An 18,429-nucleotide genomic window follows, 5' to 3' on the forward strand; every position below is an offset into this window, starting at 1 on the left:
GTCCCTCCAGGAACTGTATCCCAGTGAGGGTCAGCACCTTCAGGAACTGTATCCCAGTGAGAGTCAGTACCTTCTGGAATTGTATCCCAGCGAGAGTCAGCACCTTTAGGAACTGTATCCCAGTGAGAGTCAGTCCCTACAGGAACGGTATCCCAGTGAGAGGCAGCACCTTCAGGAACTGTCTCCCAGTGAGGGTCGGCACCTTCAGAAACTGCATCCCAGTGTGAATCAGCTCCTTCAGGAACTGTATTCCAGTGAGGTTCAGCACCTTCAGGAACTGTATCCCAGTGAGAGTCAATCCCTACAAGAACTGTGCCCCAGTGAGAGTCAGTCCCTGCAGGAACTGCATCCCAGTGAGAGTCAGCACCTTCAGGAACTGTATCCCAATGTGGGTCAGCACCTTCAGAAACTGTATCCCAGTGAGACTCAGCAACTTCTGGAACTGTATCCCAGTGAGAGTCAGCCCTTACAGGAACTGCATCCCAGTGAGGTTCAGCACGTTCAGGAACTGTATACCAGAGAGAGTCTGCACCTTCAGGAACTGTATCCCATTGAGAGTCAGGACCTTCAGGAACTGTATCCCATTGAGGGTCAGCACCTTCAGAAACTGCCTCCCACTGAGAGTTAGCCCCTTCAGGAACTGTATCCAAGTGAGAGTCAGACCTTGAGGAATTATATCCCAGTGAGAGTCAGTCCCTACAGGAACGGTATCCCAGTGAGAGGCAGCACCTTCAGGAACTGTCTCCCAGTGAGGGTCGGCACCTTCAGAAACTGCATCCCAGTGTGAATCAGCACCTTCAGGAACTGTATCCCAGTGAAGGTCAGCACCTTCTGGAACTGTATCCCAGTGAGAGTCAGTCCCTACAGGAACTGTATCCCAGTGAGAGACAGCACCTTCAGGAATTATATCCCAGTGACAGTCATCACCTTCAGGAACTGTATCCCATTGAGAGTCAGCACCTTCAGGAACTATATCCCAGTGAGAGTCCGTCCCTAAAGGTACTGCATCCCAGTGAGAGTCAGCACCTTCAGGAACTGTATCCCAGTGTAAGTCAGCACCTTCAGGAACTGTATCCCAGTGAGAGTCAGCACCTTCTGGAATTGTATCCCCGCGAGAGTCAGCACTTTTAGGAACTGTATCCCAGTGAGAGTCAGTCCCTACAGGAACTGTATGCCAGTGAGGGTCAGCACCTTCAGGAACTGTATCCCAGTGAGGGCCAGCACCTTCAGGAACTGTATCCCAGTGAGAGTGAGCACCTTCAGGAACTGTATCCCAGTGACAGTCAGCACCTTCAGAATCTGTATCCCAGTGAGAGTCAGTCCCTACACGAACTGTATCCCAGTGAGTGTCAGTCCCTCCAGGAACTGTATCCCAGTGAGGGTCAGCACCTTCAGGAACTGTATCCCAGTGAGCGTCAGCTCCTTCAGGATCTGTATCCCAGTGAGAGTCAGTCCCTACAGGAATTGTATCCCAGTGAGGGTCAGCACCTTCAGGAACTGTATCCCATTGAGAGTCAGTCCCTAAAGGAACTGCATCCCAGTGAGAGTCAGCACCTCCAGGAACTGTATCCCAGTGATGGTCAGCACCTTCAGTAATTGTATTCTAGTGAGAGTCAGTCCCTACATGAACTGTATCCCAGTGAGAGTCAGTCCCTACAGGAACTGCATCCCAGTGAGAGTCAGCACCTTCAGGAACTGTATCCCAGTTAGAGTCAGCACCTTCAGGAACTGTATCCCAGTGAAGTCAACCCCTACAGGAACTGTATCCCAGTGAGATTCAGCCCCTTCAGAAACTGTATCCCAGTGAGAGTCAGCACCTTCAGGAACTGTGTCTCAGTGAGAGTCAGGACCTTCAGGAACTGTATCCCAGTGAGAGCCAGCACCTTCAGGAATGTATCCCAGTGAGAGTCAGCACCTTCAGGAACTGTGTCTCAGTGAGAGTCAGCTCATTCAGGAATTGTATCCCAGTGAGGGTCAGCCCCTTCAGGAACTGTATCCCAATGAGAGTCACGACCTTCAGGAACTGTATCCGAGTGAGTGTCAGCACCTTCAGGTACTGTATCCCAGTGAGAGGCGTCACCTTCAGGATCTGTATCCCAGTGAGCGTCAGCACCTTCCGGAACTGTATCCCAGAGCACCTTCAGTAACTGTATCCCAGTGAGAGACAGCACCTTCAGGAATGTATCCCCGTGAGAGTCCGCACCTTCATGAACTTTATCCCAGTGATAGTCAGCACCTTCAGGATCTGTATCCCAGTGAGAGTCAGCCGCTTCAGGACCTGTATCCCAGTGAGAGTCAGCTCATTCAGGAATTGTATCCCAGTGAGGGTCAGCCCCTTCAGGAACTGTATCCCAATGAGAGTCACGACCTTCAGGAACTGTATCCCAGTGAGAGTCAGCACCTTCAGGAACTGTATCCCACTGAGAGTCAGCCCCGTCAGGAACTGTATCCCAGTGAGAGCCAGCACCTTCAGGAACTGTATCCCTGTGAGGGTCAGGACATTGAGATACTGTTCTCAGTGAGAGTCAGCTACTTCAGGAACTGTATCCCAGTGAGATGCAGATCCTTCAGGAACTGTATCCCAGTGAGAGTCAGGACCTTCAGCAATTGTATCCCAGTGAGAGTCAGGACATTCAGGAACAGTGTCTCAGTGAGAGTTGGGACCTTCAGGAACTGTATCCCAATGAGATTCAGCTCCTTCAGGAACTGTATCCCAGTGAGAGACAGCATCTTCAGGAACTGTATCACAGTGAGAGTCAGCTCCTTCAGGAACTGTATTCCAGTGAGTTTCAGCACCTTCAGGAACTGTATCCCAGTGAGAGTCAGTCCCTACAGGAACTGTATCCCAGTGAGAGTCAGTCCCTTCAGGAACTGCATCCCAGTGAAAGTCAGCCCACTTCAGGAACTGTATCCCAGTGAGTGTCAGCACCTTCAGAAACTGCATCCCAGTGAGTGTCAGCACCTTCAGGAACTGTATCCCAGTGAAAGTCAGCCCCTTCAGGAACTGTTTCCCAGTGAGAGTCAGCCCCTACAGGAACTGTATCCCAGTGAGAGTCAGCACCTTCAGGAACTGTATCCCAGTGAGGGCCAGCTCCTTCAGGAACTGTATTCCAGTGAGGTTCAGCACCTTCAGGAACTGTGCCCCAGTGAGAATCAGTCCGTACAGCATCTGCAACCCAGTGAGAGTCAGCACCTTCAGGAACTGTATCCCTATGAGAGTTGCAACTTCAGGAACTGTATCCCAGTGAGATTCAGCACCTTCAGGAACTTTGTCTCAGTGAGAGTCAGGACCTTCAGGAACTGTATCCCAGTGAGAGTCAGCACCTTCAGGAATGTATCCCAGTGAGAGTCCCCACCTTCAGGAACTGTATCCCAGAGAGAATCAGCACCTTCAGGAACTGTATCCCAGTGAGAGATATCACCTTCAGGAACTGTATCCCAGTGAGGGCCAGCTCCTTCAGGAACTGTATTCCAGTGAGGTTCAGCACCTTCAGGAACTGTGTCCCAGTGAGAGTCAGTCCCTACAAGAACTGTGCCCCAGTGAGAATCAGTCCCTACAGCATCTGCATCCCAGTGAGAGTCAGCACCTTCAGGAACTGTATCCCTATGAGAGTCTGCAACTTCAGGAACTGTATCCCAGTGAGAGTCAGTCCCTACAAGAACTGTGCCCCAGTGAGAGTCAGTCCCTACAGCATCTGCATCCCAGTGAGAGTCAGCACCTTCAGAAACTGTATCCCATTGAGAGTCTGCAACTTCATGAACTGTATCCCAGTGAGAGTCAGCACCTTCTTGAACTGTGTCTCAGTGAGAGTCAGGACCTTCAGGAACTGTATCCCAGTGAGAGACAGCACCTTCAGGAATGTATCCCATTGACAGTCCGCACCTTGAGGAACTGTATCCGAGTGAGTGTCAGCACCTTCAGGAACTGTATCCCAGTGAGAGTCAGCACCTTCAGGAACTGTATCCCAGTGAGAGGCATCACCTTCAGGAACTGGACCCCAGTCAGAGTCAGCCCCTTCAGGATCTGTATCCCACTGAGAGTCAGCCCCTTCAGGATCTGTATCCCAGTGAGCGTCAGCACCTTCCGGAACTGTATCCCACAGCACCTTCAGTAACTGTATCCCAGTGAGAGACAGCACCTTCAGGAATGTATCCCCGTGAGAGTCCGCACCTTCAGGAACTGTATCCCAGTGTGAGTCAGCACGTTCAGGATCTGTATCTCAGTGAGAGTCAGCCGCTTCAGGATCTGTATCCCAGTGAGAGTCAGCTCATTCAGGAATTGTATCCCAGTGAGGGTCAGCCCCTTCAGGAACTGTATCCCAGTGAGAGTCACGACCTTCAGGAACTGTATCCCAGTGAGAGTCAGCAACTTCAGGAACTGTATCCCCCTGAGAGTCAGCCCCTTCAGGAACTGTATCCCAGTGAGAGCCAGCACCTTCAGGAACTGTATCCCAGTGAGAGTCAGCTCCTTCAGGAACTTTGTCTCAGTGAGAGTCAGGACCTTCAGGAACTGTATCCCAGTGAGATTCAGCTCCTTCAGGAACTGTATCCCAGTGAGAGTCAGCTCCTTCAGGAACTTTGTCTCAGTGAGAGTCAGGACCTTCAGGAACTGTATCCCAGTGAGATTCAGCTCCTTCAGGAACTGTATCCCAGTGAGAGTCAGGACCTTCAGCAATTGTATCCCAGTGAGAGTCAGGACATTCAGGAACAGTGTCTCAGTGAGAGTCGGGACCTTCAGGAACTGTATACCAGTGAGATTCAGCTCCTTCCGGAACTGTATCCCAGTGAGAGACAGCATCTTCAGGAACTGTATCCCTGTGAGAGTCAGCTCCTTCAGGAACTGTATTCCAGTGAGGTTCAGCACCTTCAGGAACTGTATGCCAGTGAGAGTCAGTCCCTACAGGAACTGTATCCCAGTGAGAGTCACTCCATACAGGACCTGCATCCCAGTGAGAGTCAGCACCTTCAGGAACTGTATCCCAGTGAGGGTCAGCACCTTCAGAAACTGCATCCCAGTGAGAGCCAGCACCTTCAGGAACTGTATCCCAGTGAAAGTCAGCCCCTTCAGGAACTGTTTCCCAGTGTGAGTCAGCCCCTACAGGAAGAGTATCCCAGTGAGCGTCAGCACCTTCAGGAACTGTATCCCAGTGAGAGTCAGCACCTTCATGAACTGTATCCCAGTGAGAGTCAGAACCTTCAGGAACTGTATCCCAGTGAGAGTCAGCACCTTCAGGAATGTATCCCAGTGAGAGTCCCCACCTTCAGGAACTGTATCCCAGTGAGGGTCCGCACCTTCAGAAACTGCATCCCAGTGAGAGTCAGCACCTTCAGGAACTGTATCCCAGTGAAGGTCAGCACCTTCTGGAACTGTATCCCAGTGAGAGTCAGTCCCTACCAGAACTGTGCCCCAGTGAGAGTCAGTCCCTGCAGGAACTGCATCCCAGTGAGAGTCAGCACCTTCAGAAACTGTATCCCAGTGAGAGTCAGCAACTTTTTGAACTGTATCCCAGTGAGAGTCAGCCCTTACAGGAACTGCATCCCAGTGAGGTTCAGCACGTTCAGGAACTGTATCCCAGAGAGAGTCAGCACCTTCAGGAACTGTATCCCAGTGAGGGTCAGCACCTTCAGAAACTGCCTCCCACTGAGAGTTAGCTCCTTCAGGAACTGTATCCCAGTGAGAGTTAGCCCCTTCAGGAACTGTATCCAAGTGAGAGTCAGCACCTTCAGGAACTGTATCCGAGTGAGTGTCAGCACCTTCAGGAACTGTGTCCCAGTGAGAGTCAGCACCTTCAGGAACTGTATTCCAGTGAGAGTCAGTCGCTACAGGAACTGTACCCCAGTGAGAGACAGCACCTTCAGGAACTGTATCCCAGTGAGGGTCCGCACATTCAGAAACTGCATCCCAGTGAGAGTCAGCACCTTCAGGAACTGTATCCCAGTGAGTGTCAGCACCTTCAGGAACTGTATCCCAGTGACAGTCATCACCTTCAGGAACTGTATCCCAGTGTGAGTCAGCAACTTCAGGAAATGTATCCCAGTGAGAGTCCGTCCCTAAAGGTACTTCATCCCAGTGCGAGTCAGCACCTTCAGGAACTGTAACCCAGTGTAAGTCAGCACCTTCAGGAACTGTATCCCAGTGAGAGTCAGCACCTTCTGGAATTGTATCCCAGCGAGAGTCAGCACCTTTAGAAACTGTATCCCAGTGAGAGTCAGTCCCTACAGGAACTGTATCCCAGTGAGGGTCAGCACCTTCAGGAACTGCATCCCAGTGAGAGTCAGCACCTTCAGGAACTGTATCCCAGTGAGGGTCAGCACCTTCAGGAACTGTATCCCAGTGAGAGTCAGTCCCAACTGGAACTGTATGCCAGTGAGGGTCAGCACCTTCAGGAACTGTATCCCAGTGAGGGCCAGCACCTTCTGGAATTGTATCCCAGCGAGAGTCAGCACCTTTTAGAACTGTATCCCAGTGAGAGCCAGTCCCTACAGGAACTGTATCCCAGTGAGGGTCAGCACCTTCAGGAACTGCATCCCAGTGAGAGTCAGCCCCTTCAGGAACTGTATCCCAGTGAGGGTCAGCACCTTCTGGAACTGTATCCCAGTGAGAGTCAGTCCCTACAGGAACTGTATCCCAGTGAGGGTCAGCACCTTCAGGAACTGCATCCCAGTGAGAGTTATCACCTTCTGGAACTGTATCCCAGTGAGGGTCAGTCCCTACAGGAACTGTATGCCACTGAGGGTCAGCACCTTCAGGAACTGTATCACAGTGAGAGTCAGTCCCTTAAGGAACTGCATCCCAGTGAGAGTCAGCACCTCCAGGAACTGTATCCCATTGAGATTCAGTCCCTACAGGAACTGCATCCCAGTGAGATTCAGTCCCTACAGGAACTGTATCCCAGTGAGAGTCAGTCCCTTCAGGAGCTGTATCCCTTTGAGGGTCAGCACCTTCAGGAACTGTATCCCAGTGAGACTCAGCACTTTCAGGAACTGTATCCCAGTGAGAGTCATTCCCTGCAGGAACTGTATCCCAGTGAGAGTCAGCACCTTCAGGAACTGTATCCCTGTGAGAGTCAGTCCCTACAGGAACTGTATCCCAGTGAGAGTCAGTCCCTACAGGAACTGTATCCCTGTGAGATTCAGTCCCTACAGGAACTGTATCCCACTGAGAGTCAGTGATGTTAAATTCAATCACCATCAAACTCAATTTGGGCTGGGGGACCCACTTTGAGAGGAAGACGATTTTAAGGTCTGTGGTAAAAGGATGGGATGATCTCTGCGTTAGGTTACTTTTTCCATTTATCCTCTTCCTTCGTCTCCACTTCTGATATTGCAGTACATTCGTGTGTCCTATGACACCAAGCCTGACCTCCTGCTCCAGCTCATGACCACAGAGTGGGAACTGGAACTGCCGAAGCTCCTCATATCCGTCCATGGCGGACTGCAGAACTTTGAACTTCAACCTAAACTGAAGCAGGTGTTTGGTAAAGGTCTAATCAAAGCAGCAATGACAACAGGAGCCTGGATATTCACAGCTGGAGTCAACACTGGTGAGGAGTCATACAGAATACAACAACAAGAGATTGTGAGTTTTATGGTAGTGGTGAATTGGCAAATATTGTCCATTCAAAAAATATTAGTTCAGAAGTAAAATTGAAGACTCTTTATCTGAGCACCTGAAGCATTTATAAGTTAGGTGAACTGGGAGGGAATTAGAAATAAATGGTTTTGATCTCGTCACCATTATAGAGACACGGTTGCAAGGTGACTGAAGGTTGAGAAATAAGTGTTCTGGAATGCAAAACATTTCAAAAAGACAGACAGAATGGAAAAGGAAAAGGATTTATCTGAGGATAAAAGATGGCATAAGGACAGTAATAGAAAGGATCTTGGCTCGGAATCTCAGTCTGTTTGCTGATAAGGAAAGGAAAGAAAACATGGCCTGGACTAGGTAATAGACCCCTTAACAGCTTAAATAAGTCGGTAGAAAGTTATCCAAGAAATTATTGGTACTTTTTTAAAAAGGCCATGTAATAACCATGGGGAGTTTTAATTTTCAAATAAACAGGTGATATGGAAGAGACAGCTCCATATTCCTGTCCATAACCTCCAGCAGGGTAGATACCTTGGGACTGGTCTGCAGCCTGATGTTTTATAGAAATTAAGTTTCTCCTTGAACTTATTTCTCCTCCTGTTCCTGCTTGTTCTTTGGAATTTAGCCCATACCCCTGTAACTCCTGAAAGCCGGGTGCTGATGCATAGCACTAGAGTTAATCTTTACACATTTTCAGAAATTATTATTTACAGAGTTACACATTACAAAAAAATACAATTTCAGGCTGTAGTGACTCTCAGGCTAATGTGCACCAGCCTCATATAGTTAAACACAATCAATATATGATTAGCATTTCCCACCTCCTCCTGTGCCCCTACGATTGTCTGTACCCCCACCTCCACCTGTACTCTAAACTTCATCACCCACACTCCATCACTCCCAGTCTTCCCAAACCCCCCACTATCTCCTCGACACTCTCCTTTATAGACTCATTGCACACGCACCACATCCTAGTCCTTTCCCACTGTCCCAAATGAACTCTCCCCATTCCCCAAGGTAAGCGGTCAGTAACACTGCTGGGAATGATAGCTTCTTCTCGTTGATTTGAAGGTGTGATCCGTCATGTAGGAGATGCCTTGAAAGATCATTCTTCCAAATCGCGTGGAAGGATTTGTGCGATCGGATTTGCTCCCTGGGGCATTGTAGAGAACAGGATGGATTTAATTGGGAAAGATGTGAGTATTCAAAGCAGTAATTGTTTCACAAAATCAGAAACTTGTCAAACTATGCAAATTCCCATAATGTGGGATTGATCTGAATTGAAGGCTAGAGGAACTCAAACTCAGGGTTGTCAAAGTCTCTTCACAAGTTGATTTCCCTCTAGGTAGTAATGGGATGTTTTGTCTGAGACAGCTTCTCATTCCAGTGAAAGCCCCAGCATAAGCCTAATCTTCTGGGGTTGGGGTGGTCACTAATGGTTTTGGGGGTGTCAGTGCTGGTTGGAGGGGGTCCAGGCACCAATAATCTGTGGTACGACAGAGTGCAAAAGTCAGGGAGTGGAGTAATGTCAGTGAGGGTCAGGGAGATGAGAAGGTAACTGAAGGTTGGGTGACAGGTCGCCGAGGGTTGGAAAGAGGGGGGAGGTTGCTGAGGGTCAGGGAGACATGGAGGTCATTGAAGGTCAGGTTACAGGTCTCTGAGGGCTGGGGAAGGGGAGGGTCACTGAAGATCAGGGGAGGGGAAAGGTCAGTGAGGGGCAGGGGAAAGAGGAAAGTCACTCAGGGTCGGGGAGGGGAGAAGATCAGGGGAGGGGGAAGGTCAGTGAGGGGCAGGGGAAAGAGGAAGTTCACTCAGGGTCGGGGAGGAGAGAAAGTCACTCAGGGTCAGGGGAGGAGGAGGGTCACTGAGGGTTGGGGAAGGTCATTGAGGTTAAGGGAAGGGAAGGTCACTGAGGGGGCGGGAGGGAGGTCACTGAGGGTTGGGGAAGAGGGAACGTCATTGAGGGTCAAGGAGGGGGTAGGTCACTGAGGGTCAGGGGCCACTGAAGGTCAAGGGGTATGGCCTACTGATGGCCAGGAGAGGGGGAGGTGTCTGTGAGTTGAGGGGAGGGAACAGATCACTAATATTTGGCTCTTTTATTCCAGGTGACCAGACCCTATCAAACAATGTCTAATCCTTTAAGTAAATTGACTGTGCTCAGCAACACACACTCCCACTTCATCTTGGCTGATAACGGCAGCCTGGGCAAGTATGGAGCTGAGGTTAGGCTCCGGCGACAACTGGAGAAACACATTTCCCTGCAGAAAATCAACACACGTAAGGAAATTTTCAGCGCCAGGTGTACCCAGCGTGTGCACTATGAGTCCACTCATCACTAACTTTAGAAGCAGTTTGTCAAGTCCCTGAGGCCAGTGAGTTTCCCTTTCTCCTCCTGTGCCTGGGAATATTCATAAGGCACGGAGGACAAAGGATCACTCAACTGGCACCAGGTCACTTCCCTATGTTTCAATCTTACTGGGCCTGTGTGAGGCAGAGTTGATAAACAAACAATTGACCTGAAGTTTGGCAATCTATTGATTGTTCATGATGATGGTCCTTTAGGAAATTTAGATCCTCAGAGTTTCTGTTTGGGAAGAGAATTGAATGTGAATTTTACAGCAATTAACAGTGGAATTGAATGTGAATTTTACAGCAATTAACAGTGGAATTGAATGTGAATTTTACAGCAATTAACAGTGGGGGTCAATGATCATTCTGGAAATTTAATACATTTTACCTCTTCTATAAATTAGTAGGAACATTCCCAGTCCAACAGTTTCACCTTTCGAATACCAACAACATAGAATTCCACCTCCAAACATGTTAAATATGGAATAAAGCTCCATCTACACAGTCCCCCATCAATCACTCCCAGGGCAGGGATAGCACAGGGTTAGGTACAGAGTAAAACTTCCTCAAACTGTTCCTGAATATGTGCCAGCTTCACCTTCAGAAATTTTCCCATGATCACATGCCTTATGTAGGTAGTCTGAAGTTAACTTTGGGATCTTTGTTTTGTCCTGTAGACCTAGTCCTGTTGGAAACAAAGTCACTGTCGAGAACTGCAGATGCTGGAGAATCCAAGATAACAAGGTGTAGAGCTGGATGAACACAGCAGGTGAAGCAGCATCACAGGAGCAGGAAGGCTGACATTTCGGGCCTAGACCCTTCTTCAAAAATTTCTGAAGAAGGATCTAGGCCCAAAACATTAGCTTTCCTGCTCCTGTGATGCTGCTTGGCCTGCTGTATTCATCCAGCTCTACATCTTGTTGTCTCACACTCTTAAGATCAAGTTCCCTTATAGCAAATAGTTAGCAGAGACCTGCATGGCATTTGTCCTGGTTACATATGGAGCCATGGTTAAAGATTGTGGCATTCAGTCTGTGATCTCTCTCACTGCCAGGCCAGGATATTGCTATCTTGAACTTACTGACTTTAATTTCACAAAAGTAGAGCTGTTTGATTTTGGTTTGAGGATTCCTAGCTTTTCTGTGTCACTGTTTTGTGTCCAGGGCTCGGTCAGGGAGTACCAGTGGTGTGTTTGATCGTAGAAGGTGGTCCCAATGTGATATCGATTGTCCTAGAAAGTCTCCGTGAGGACCCTCCTGTGCCAGTGGTGGTCTGTGATGGCAGCGGAAGAGCTTCTGACATCTTGGCATTTGCGCACAAGTACTCAGCAGAAGGAGGGTATGACTTTAAATCACTCACAGCTCCACAGTGTGCCATAGTGGCCCAGTACAATGCAACCCATAATACCAAAGACAGAAATTTCTGGGAAAGCTCAGCAGGTCAGGCAACATCTTGTGGAGAGAAATCAGAATTAAATCTTTTGGGTCCAGTAACTATTCTGAGGTAGGTTCATCAGACCCGAAATGTTAACTCTGATCTCTCTTCACAGTTGCTGCCAGACCTGCTGAGCGTTTCCAGCAATTTCTGTTTTAGTTTCTGATTTAGAGCATCCGCAGTTCATTTGGTTTTTATCCCATAATATCAGAGATTGCATGTCACCTGAACAGTGCAGCGGCTTCAGTGCATTTTAGCCTCTGATGAACTCACAAAGCACTTTACTTGTCACACTTACGTTGACCTCTATTTTGATCTGAATTTGAGAAAAATGTGAATTTACAACTCAACGCCTGCCGTTTGCAACACATCTTCTCTGATTAAGCAACTCGACCTCATGGAAAACACTGCTGTCCCAGCACTAGCTCATTCCACAGCTGAACACACTTTAGCCTGATGATTGTTGAGCTTCACAGGCTCCCAGTCTAACAGCACCTCAATTTTCAAATACTTTTTCTCCTTTTTAAATCAGCAGTTCAACCTTTCCTCCCTCTGTCACCTCCTCAAGCCCCTTACAACCCCTCCCTACCTCTGTCACCTCCTCAAGCCCCTTACAACCCTTCCTATCTCTGTCACCTCCTCAAGCCCCTTACAACCCCTCCGTACCTCTGTCACCTCCTCAAGCCCCTTACAACCCCTCCCTACCTCTGTCACCTCCTCAAGCCCCTTACAACTACTCCGTACCTCTGTGACCTCCTCAAGCCCCTTACAACCCTTCCTATCTCTGTCACCTCCTCAAGCCCCTTACAACCCCTCCCTACCTCTGTCACCTCCTCAAGCCCCTTACAACCCCTCCCTACCTCTGTCACCTCCTCAAGCCCCTTACGACCCCTCCCTACCTCTGTCCCCTCCTCCATCCTGACAACCTTGTTGCACACTCCCAACTTTGTCCTGGCAGTTCTGACCTCAGGGCTGCTATGCTCCATGCCCCTGGAATTCCTGCCTTATCTCACCTCCTGCCTTTAAGATACTACTTAAACCTAGCACTTTGGCCAAGCTCCTAGACACCCTGTTCTCTTATTTCCTCATGACACTCAATCGAATTGTGTCTGATGACACCTCTGTGAAGTGTCTTGGGAGGCAGTACTATGTTAAAGGTGCTGTGTAAATGAATGTTTTTGACTCACAAGAAGCCATTCTCAGATCTATCATTTCCACTTGCTCTTTGCAGAATAATCAGTGAGTCGGTGCGAGATCAGCTCATGGTCACCGTTCAGAAAACTTTCAATTACAGTCGCCAACAGGCACAGCAACTGTTTGTCAGCATCATGGAGTGTATGAAGAAGAAAGCATTGGTGAGTGTTAACATGGGAATTATTGGTCTTCGAGAACATTTATTCAGCACACATTTAATTTTTTATTTGGTATATTTTACATTTATTTTACATTTAGCGTTCATTGTCTGTGATTTGTTATGGAAAGGTTTGACTGTTGAGTCCATCATTAAATACTGGACTGTTCAGTGAATGTGTAATGCTGGCTGTTGAGTGAGTGTGTAAACACTGACTGTCGTACGAGTGTGTAAATGCTGGGTTAATGAGCCTGTGGAATTCTCTGTCGCCGAAAGTGGTTGAGGCCAAAACATACAGCATAGGTGTATTTCTTATGGCTAAAGGCATCAAGGGCTATGGGGTGAAAGGGAAAACAGGGTTCTACTTTGGGAGATAATGGGAACTGCAGATGCTGGAGAATCCAAGATAATAAAGTGTGGAGCTGGATGAACACAGCAGGCCAAGCAGCATCTCAGGAGCACAAAAGCTGACGTTTCGGGCCTAGACCCTTCATCAGAGAGGGCCTATGATGAAGGGTCTAGGCCCAAAACGTCAGCTTTTGTGCTCCTGAGATGCTGTTTGGCCTGCTGTGTTCATCCAGCTTCACACTTTCTACTTTGGGTGATCAGCCATAGTCAGCAGACTCAAAGAGCTGAGTGGTACACTCCTGCTCTCACCTCCTATGTTTCTTGTTATGAGGTAATCTGTGATCAACCAGCCTGCTGTTCCTGTCCGTGCTGACACTGGGTGGGACACAGGGTAGACAGATGGTGCCTGTACTAGTTTCTTGTGGGAGAAATTCAAACATGGAAAAAAGAGTCACTAACATTGTATCCTACTGGGTAGGCATCAAGTCAGCAACTGACCCTAGTATGAGTGATACATTACTGGTTCATCTCTTAAGTTTATGTTAATCTATTTAGCTTAACCATGGGTTTATCTTATCACAGAAGCAGGTCCTGTGATGCAGGGGGTTGCATTCCCGCTTCTGAGACAGGGGCTTCAGGTTTGAGTCCCATTCCAAGGCTCGTTGGCCAAGGGAGGTGCATTCATAACACAGAAAAGCAAGTGGAGGATCAGTTTATAAATCCTTCCAACGCACATCAATGTTAAAAACTAGGAGGGGAGAGTTTGCTGGTCAGACACAGGATGGAAAATAATCAGACCCTCTACAGTCATTATCAGAAGTTCAAGGGCTGCAACATGAATGGAAATGTTACCATAGACACTCTGGTCTTATTTGGGGCCAGTTAGTTCAGTGGCTGAACAGCCCAGTGTGAATCAGAACAGCACGAGATTCAATCCCTCTTGCAGCTGGTGACGATTCAGGAACTCCTCCAGGTCCTCCCTGAGGTGGGGATCACAACATTGTGGGTTAGACCCTCCCATCAAGGACAGAACTCAAAAAGAAAATATTCATTGGTCTATCCCTGAGTTTATTTAACTTTTCAACCTGTCGCTCCAGTTTTGACTTTTCTTTCCCATAGATCACAGTTTTTCGAATGGGTTCAGAAGGACAACAGGATATTGATCTTGCTATCTTAACAGCTCTGCTAAAAGGTAAGACTATTAATTTAGTTATTCTGTCATGGGGTAGGGTTATGCCAACAATAGTTGCCCATTGTCCTTGAACTCACTGTCTCATTTCAGAGGGCAGCGAAGAATCAACCACATTTCTACAGGTCTGGAGTCACGAGTAAGTTAGGCCAGATAAAGATTACAAAGTGTGGAGCTGGATGAACACAGCAGGCCAAGCAGCTAAGATGTTGCTTGGCCTGCTGTGTTCATCCAGCTCCACACTTTGTTATCTCGGATTCTCCAGCATCTGCAGTTCCCATTATCTCTGCGCTAGATAAAGACATCAGATGTCCTTCCCTAAAGGAAAGGGCCATTTCAGAGGGCATTAGTGAATTACTAGTGAATTTTACAACAGTTGATGGTTTCATGGTCACTATTACTGAGACTAGATTTCAATTTTGGACCGTGTTGACTTTAAATTCCACCATTTAGTGATGGGATTTGAACGCATATCCCCAAATGATTTAAATGAACTTCTGGATGACAAGCCCTGTGACAGTACCCGCTATCCCACCAGCTTCTGTCATCTTCTGCTGAATATATATTTCTATCCTTCAGTCTCCTGTTTGTTATCTTCAACAGTATTCAAATCAATTTAATCAGAATCCACTCCCTCCAAATGAAATGCTTATTATATGGAAATAAATTCTAAAAGGGCTGGTTCAATTCTCTTTCATATCCCACCTGTATTTTCTGAATTTCCTTATAATCTTTTCTTGATTAATTCTCTCGGTAACTGGATCGTCTCACGTACCATCTTGACTTAGATGCACTGGGAGCAGTTGGTACATTGTGAATTTTTAAGATGCCAAGGAAAGAGAGATTTGTTAAAGTTTATAATCGGTGCAGAGACCATTAATCTTTAAAAATAAATTTGAACCTTCAGCTAATAGCCAAAAACATGGCACGACAAGATTTCACATTTTAAGATTTATAGCGTTATAACCAATTAGAAGCACTAATGACAAAATGCTGCTTTTGTAAGTGACTTTGCAGTCTGAAATTGATCTCCAAATCCCAACCCAACTTCCCACTTCACTCTTAGCAAAAGCAACAAACTTTCCTTCTTTTAGGCAAGGCTTCTAGTCTCATTTATATCTCATTGGTCTTATTTACGGGGAGAAAGTGGGAGAATGGGGTTGAGAAACTTATCAGCCATGATTGAATGGTGGAGCAGATACGATGGGCTGAAAGGTCTAATTTCTGCTCCTAGGTCTTATCATCTTATGATCTTATGAATTTTCCTTGTTTTTAATCCCAGACAGTGGTCTCACTGCATTCCTACACAGTGAACCTTTTTTAGATGCTTTTGATGACTAGCTGCTCGCTTTCATAAATTCTGGAAGACGAGCTGTGAGTTTTGGGAATATCTTAGAAACTCTCTCCCTCGAAGCCCATTTCAGAGGACATTAGTGAATTACTAGTGAATTTTACAACAGTTGATGGTTTCATGGTCACTGTTACTGAAACTAGATTTCAATCTTGGACCGTGTTGACTTTAAATTCCACCATTTAGTGATGGGATTTGAACCCATATCCCCAAATGATTTAAATGAACTTCTGTGGGAATTCCATGTTCTGTGAATCCAAATACTGAAACTGATCGGATAGAATTTAGAGCCCAAGTCTATTTTGGAATTTTAAGCGAAAAAAAAAGCTGCAGATGCTGGCAATCAGAAACAAAAGTGTTCTCAAAATTAAATTAGATTTGATTTATTATTGTCACATATACTGAGATACAGTGAAAAGCCTTGAAAGTATGAAAAGATGGGTCAGTGGACCTGAAACCTGTATACTATTTTTTTCTCCACAGATGCTGCCTGCTGAGATTTTCCGACAATTTTCTGTTTTTCTTTCTATTTTGGAACCTAAACTGATGGTTAAAAACACATTTATTTCCATTTTTTTGACTCCTTCCTGGGACTTAGTTGGTGAAAACGTCAGTCTCCAGATATTGGGTTTTCTCCAGGTGTACACCATGCACGTTCTTTCCAGTAAAACAGTTGATTGATTGGTTGATCAATTGATTGATTTATTTTCACAAATACGGAAATACAGTGAAAAGCTTTGTTTATGAGCGGTACAAGCAGATCATAGCAAGCAAAGGATGTACAGATCAAAAAGACTTAGAGGCATACAAGTTACATCATTACCAGGGTGTGATGGGTCTTTGATGATGTTGGCTGCTTTTCCACAGCAGTGAGTCATGTAAATAGAGTCCATGGATGGAAGGTTAGTTTCTGTGATGGTCAGGACCATGCACACTACCTTCTGTAGTTTCTTACAGTCCGGGGCAGAGCAGTTACATATCAGGCCATTACGCTTTCTATGGTGCATCGACATGCCAAATTTCCTGAGCCACCTGGGGAAGAAGAGGCGTTGTTGTACCTTCTTGACTATTGCATCTATGTGGGAAGTCCAGGGCAGGTTGTTGTCACTGCAAGGAACTTGATGTTCTTCACTCTCTCAACCTCAGTTCTGTTGATGTAGATGGGGGCGTGTTCTCCTTTTATTCTGAAGTCGATGATCAGTTCTTTCATTTTGCCGATATTGAGAGACATATTGTTTTCATTGTACCACGTCACCAAGCCCTCTATCTCCCTTCTGTGTTTAGACTCACCGTTGTTAGGTATCTGTCCCACTACGGTGGTGCCGTCAGTGAACTTTTGATGGTGTTTGTTCGGAATTTTGCAACACAGTCGTAGATGTACAGGGAGTAGAAGAGGGGGCTGAGGACCCAGCCTTGGGATCTCCAGTGTTAAAGGTTATTGTGGAGGAGGTGCAGTTACCTATCCTCCCTGATTGCAGTCTGTGGGTCAGGGTGTGGATGCGCTGGTGTTGGACTGGGGTCATATGTAGTGCAAGATAACCTCAGGATCACGTTTGAGGCTGAACTTGGCTATCAACCTTTGCTGGGCAACTCTGTTGTTGTGTATCCCAAAGTCCCCTTGGAGCACATTTACCCGAAGATCCAAAGCTGAATGTCCTTGGCCGCTGCAGTGTTCCCCAACTGGGAGGGAACATTCCAATTTGGCGATTGTTGCGGAGTATCCATTCATCCATTGTCATAATGTCTGCATGGTTTCACCACTATATCGTGCCTCAGGGAGTCCTTGCCTGCAGCATATGAGATAGATGACGTTGGCCAAGTCACATGTATCTGCCATGTACGTGCTGGGTGGTGTTCCCATGTGTGATGCTAGTGTCCGTGTCAGAGCTTTGACATGTCTTGCAGAGGCTGCCATGGTAGGGTTGTATAGTGTTATGGTCAGCGTTGCCCTGATGGCTGGGTAGTTTGCTGCGAACAATGGTCTGTTCAAGGTTGTTTGAAGGCAAGAAGTGGAGGCATGGGGAAGATCTTAGTCAGGTGCTCATTGTCATCAATAATGTGTTGAAGTTTGTGAAGAACAAGGCGTCGTTACATGCTCGCACACACTGGAGTGAATTTGTATTTTATAGAATCATAGAATCCCTACAGTATGGAAACAGGCCCTTTGGCTCAACATGTCCACACTGATCCACGGAGTATCCTACCCAGACTCATCCCTATAACCCACCTAATCTACACATCCCTGGACACTATGGACAATTTCCTTTACCTTTATTCCTTCATGGAATGAAGGCATCGCTGACCAGGCAGCATTTATTGTCCGTCCCTAATTGCCCAGAGGGCAGTTAAGAGTCAACCACATTGCTGTGGGTCAGGAGTCACATGTAGGCCAGACCAAGTAAGGATAGCAGTTTCCTTCCCTAAAGGGCATTAGTGAACCAGAAGGGTTTTTCCCAACAATCGACAATGGGTTCATGGTCATCATTAGATTCTTAATTCCAGATATTTATTGAATTCAAATTCCACATCTGCCATGGCAGGATTCAAACTTGGTTACCCAGAATGTTATCTGGATCTCTGAATCAACAATCCAGTGATAATACCACTAGGCCATAACCTCCCCTTATTTAGCATGGCCAATCCACCTCGTCTGCGCATCTTTGGACTGTGGGAGTAAACCAGAGCACCCGGAGGAAACCCACACAGACCTGGGGAGAATGTGCAAACTCCACACAGACAGTCGCCCAAACGTGGAATCGAACCTGGCTCCCAGGCACTGTGAGGCAGAAGTGCTAACCACTGAGCCACCGTGCCACCCC

General features: G+C 47.1%; 1 protein-coding gene across 1 annotated transcript in view; it reads left to right on the forward strand.

Annotated features, from left to right (window-relative positions):
• LOC125446762 (transient receptor potential cation channel subfamily M member 1-like) overlaps positions 1 to 18,429 on the forward strand; it is a 186,645-nt gene that overhangs the window by 43,290 nt on the left and 124,926 nt on the right. Inside the window, exons 6-11 of the mRNA XM_059640140.1 lie at positions 7,331 to 7,544; positions 8,660 to 8,784; positions 9,694 to 9,865; positions 11,101 to 11,275; positions 12,603 to 12,726; positions 14,190 to 14,262. Coding sequence (XP_059496123.1) covers positions 7,331 to 7,544; positions 8,660 to 8,784; positions 9,694 to 9,865; positions 11,101 to 11,275; positions 12,603 to 12,726; positions 14,190 to 14,262 — 883 coding nt within the window. The remainder of the gene's footprint in view (positions 1 to 7,330; positions 7,545 to 8,659; positions 8,785 to 9,693; positions 9,866 to 11,100; positions 11,276 to 12,602; positions 12,727 to 14,189; positions 14,263 to 18,429) is intronic.

This window comes from Stegostoma tigrinum, chromosome 36 (genome assembly GCF_030684315.1).
Source record: "Stegostoma tigrinum isolate sSteTig4 chromosome 36, sSteTig4.hap1, whole genome shotgun sequence".
Classification (NCBI taxonomy): domain Eukaryota; kingdom Metazoa; phylum Chordata; class Chondrichthyes; order Orectolobiformes; family Stegostomatidae; genus Stegostoma; species Stegostoma tigrinum.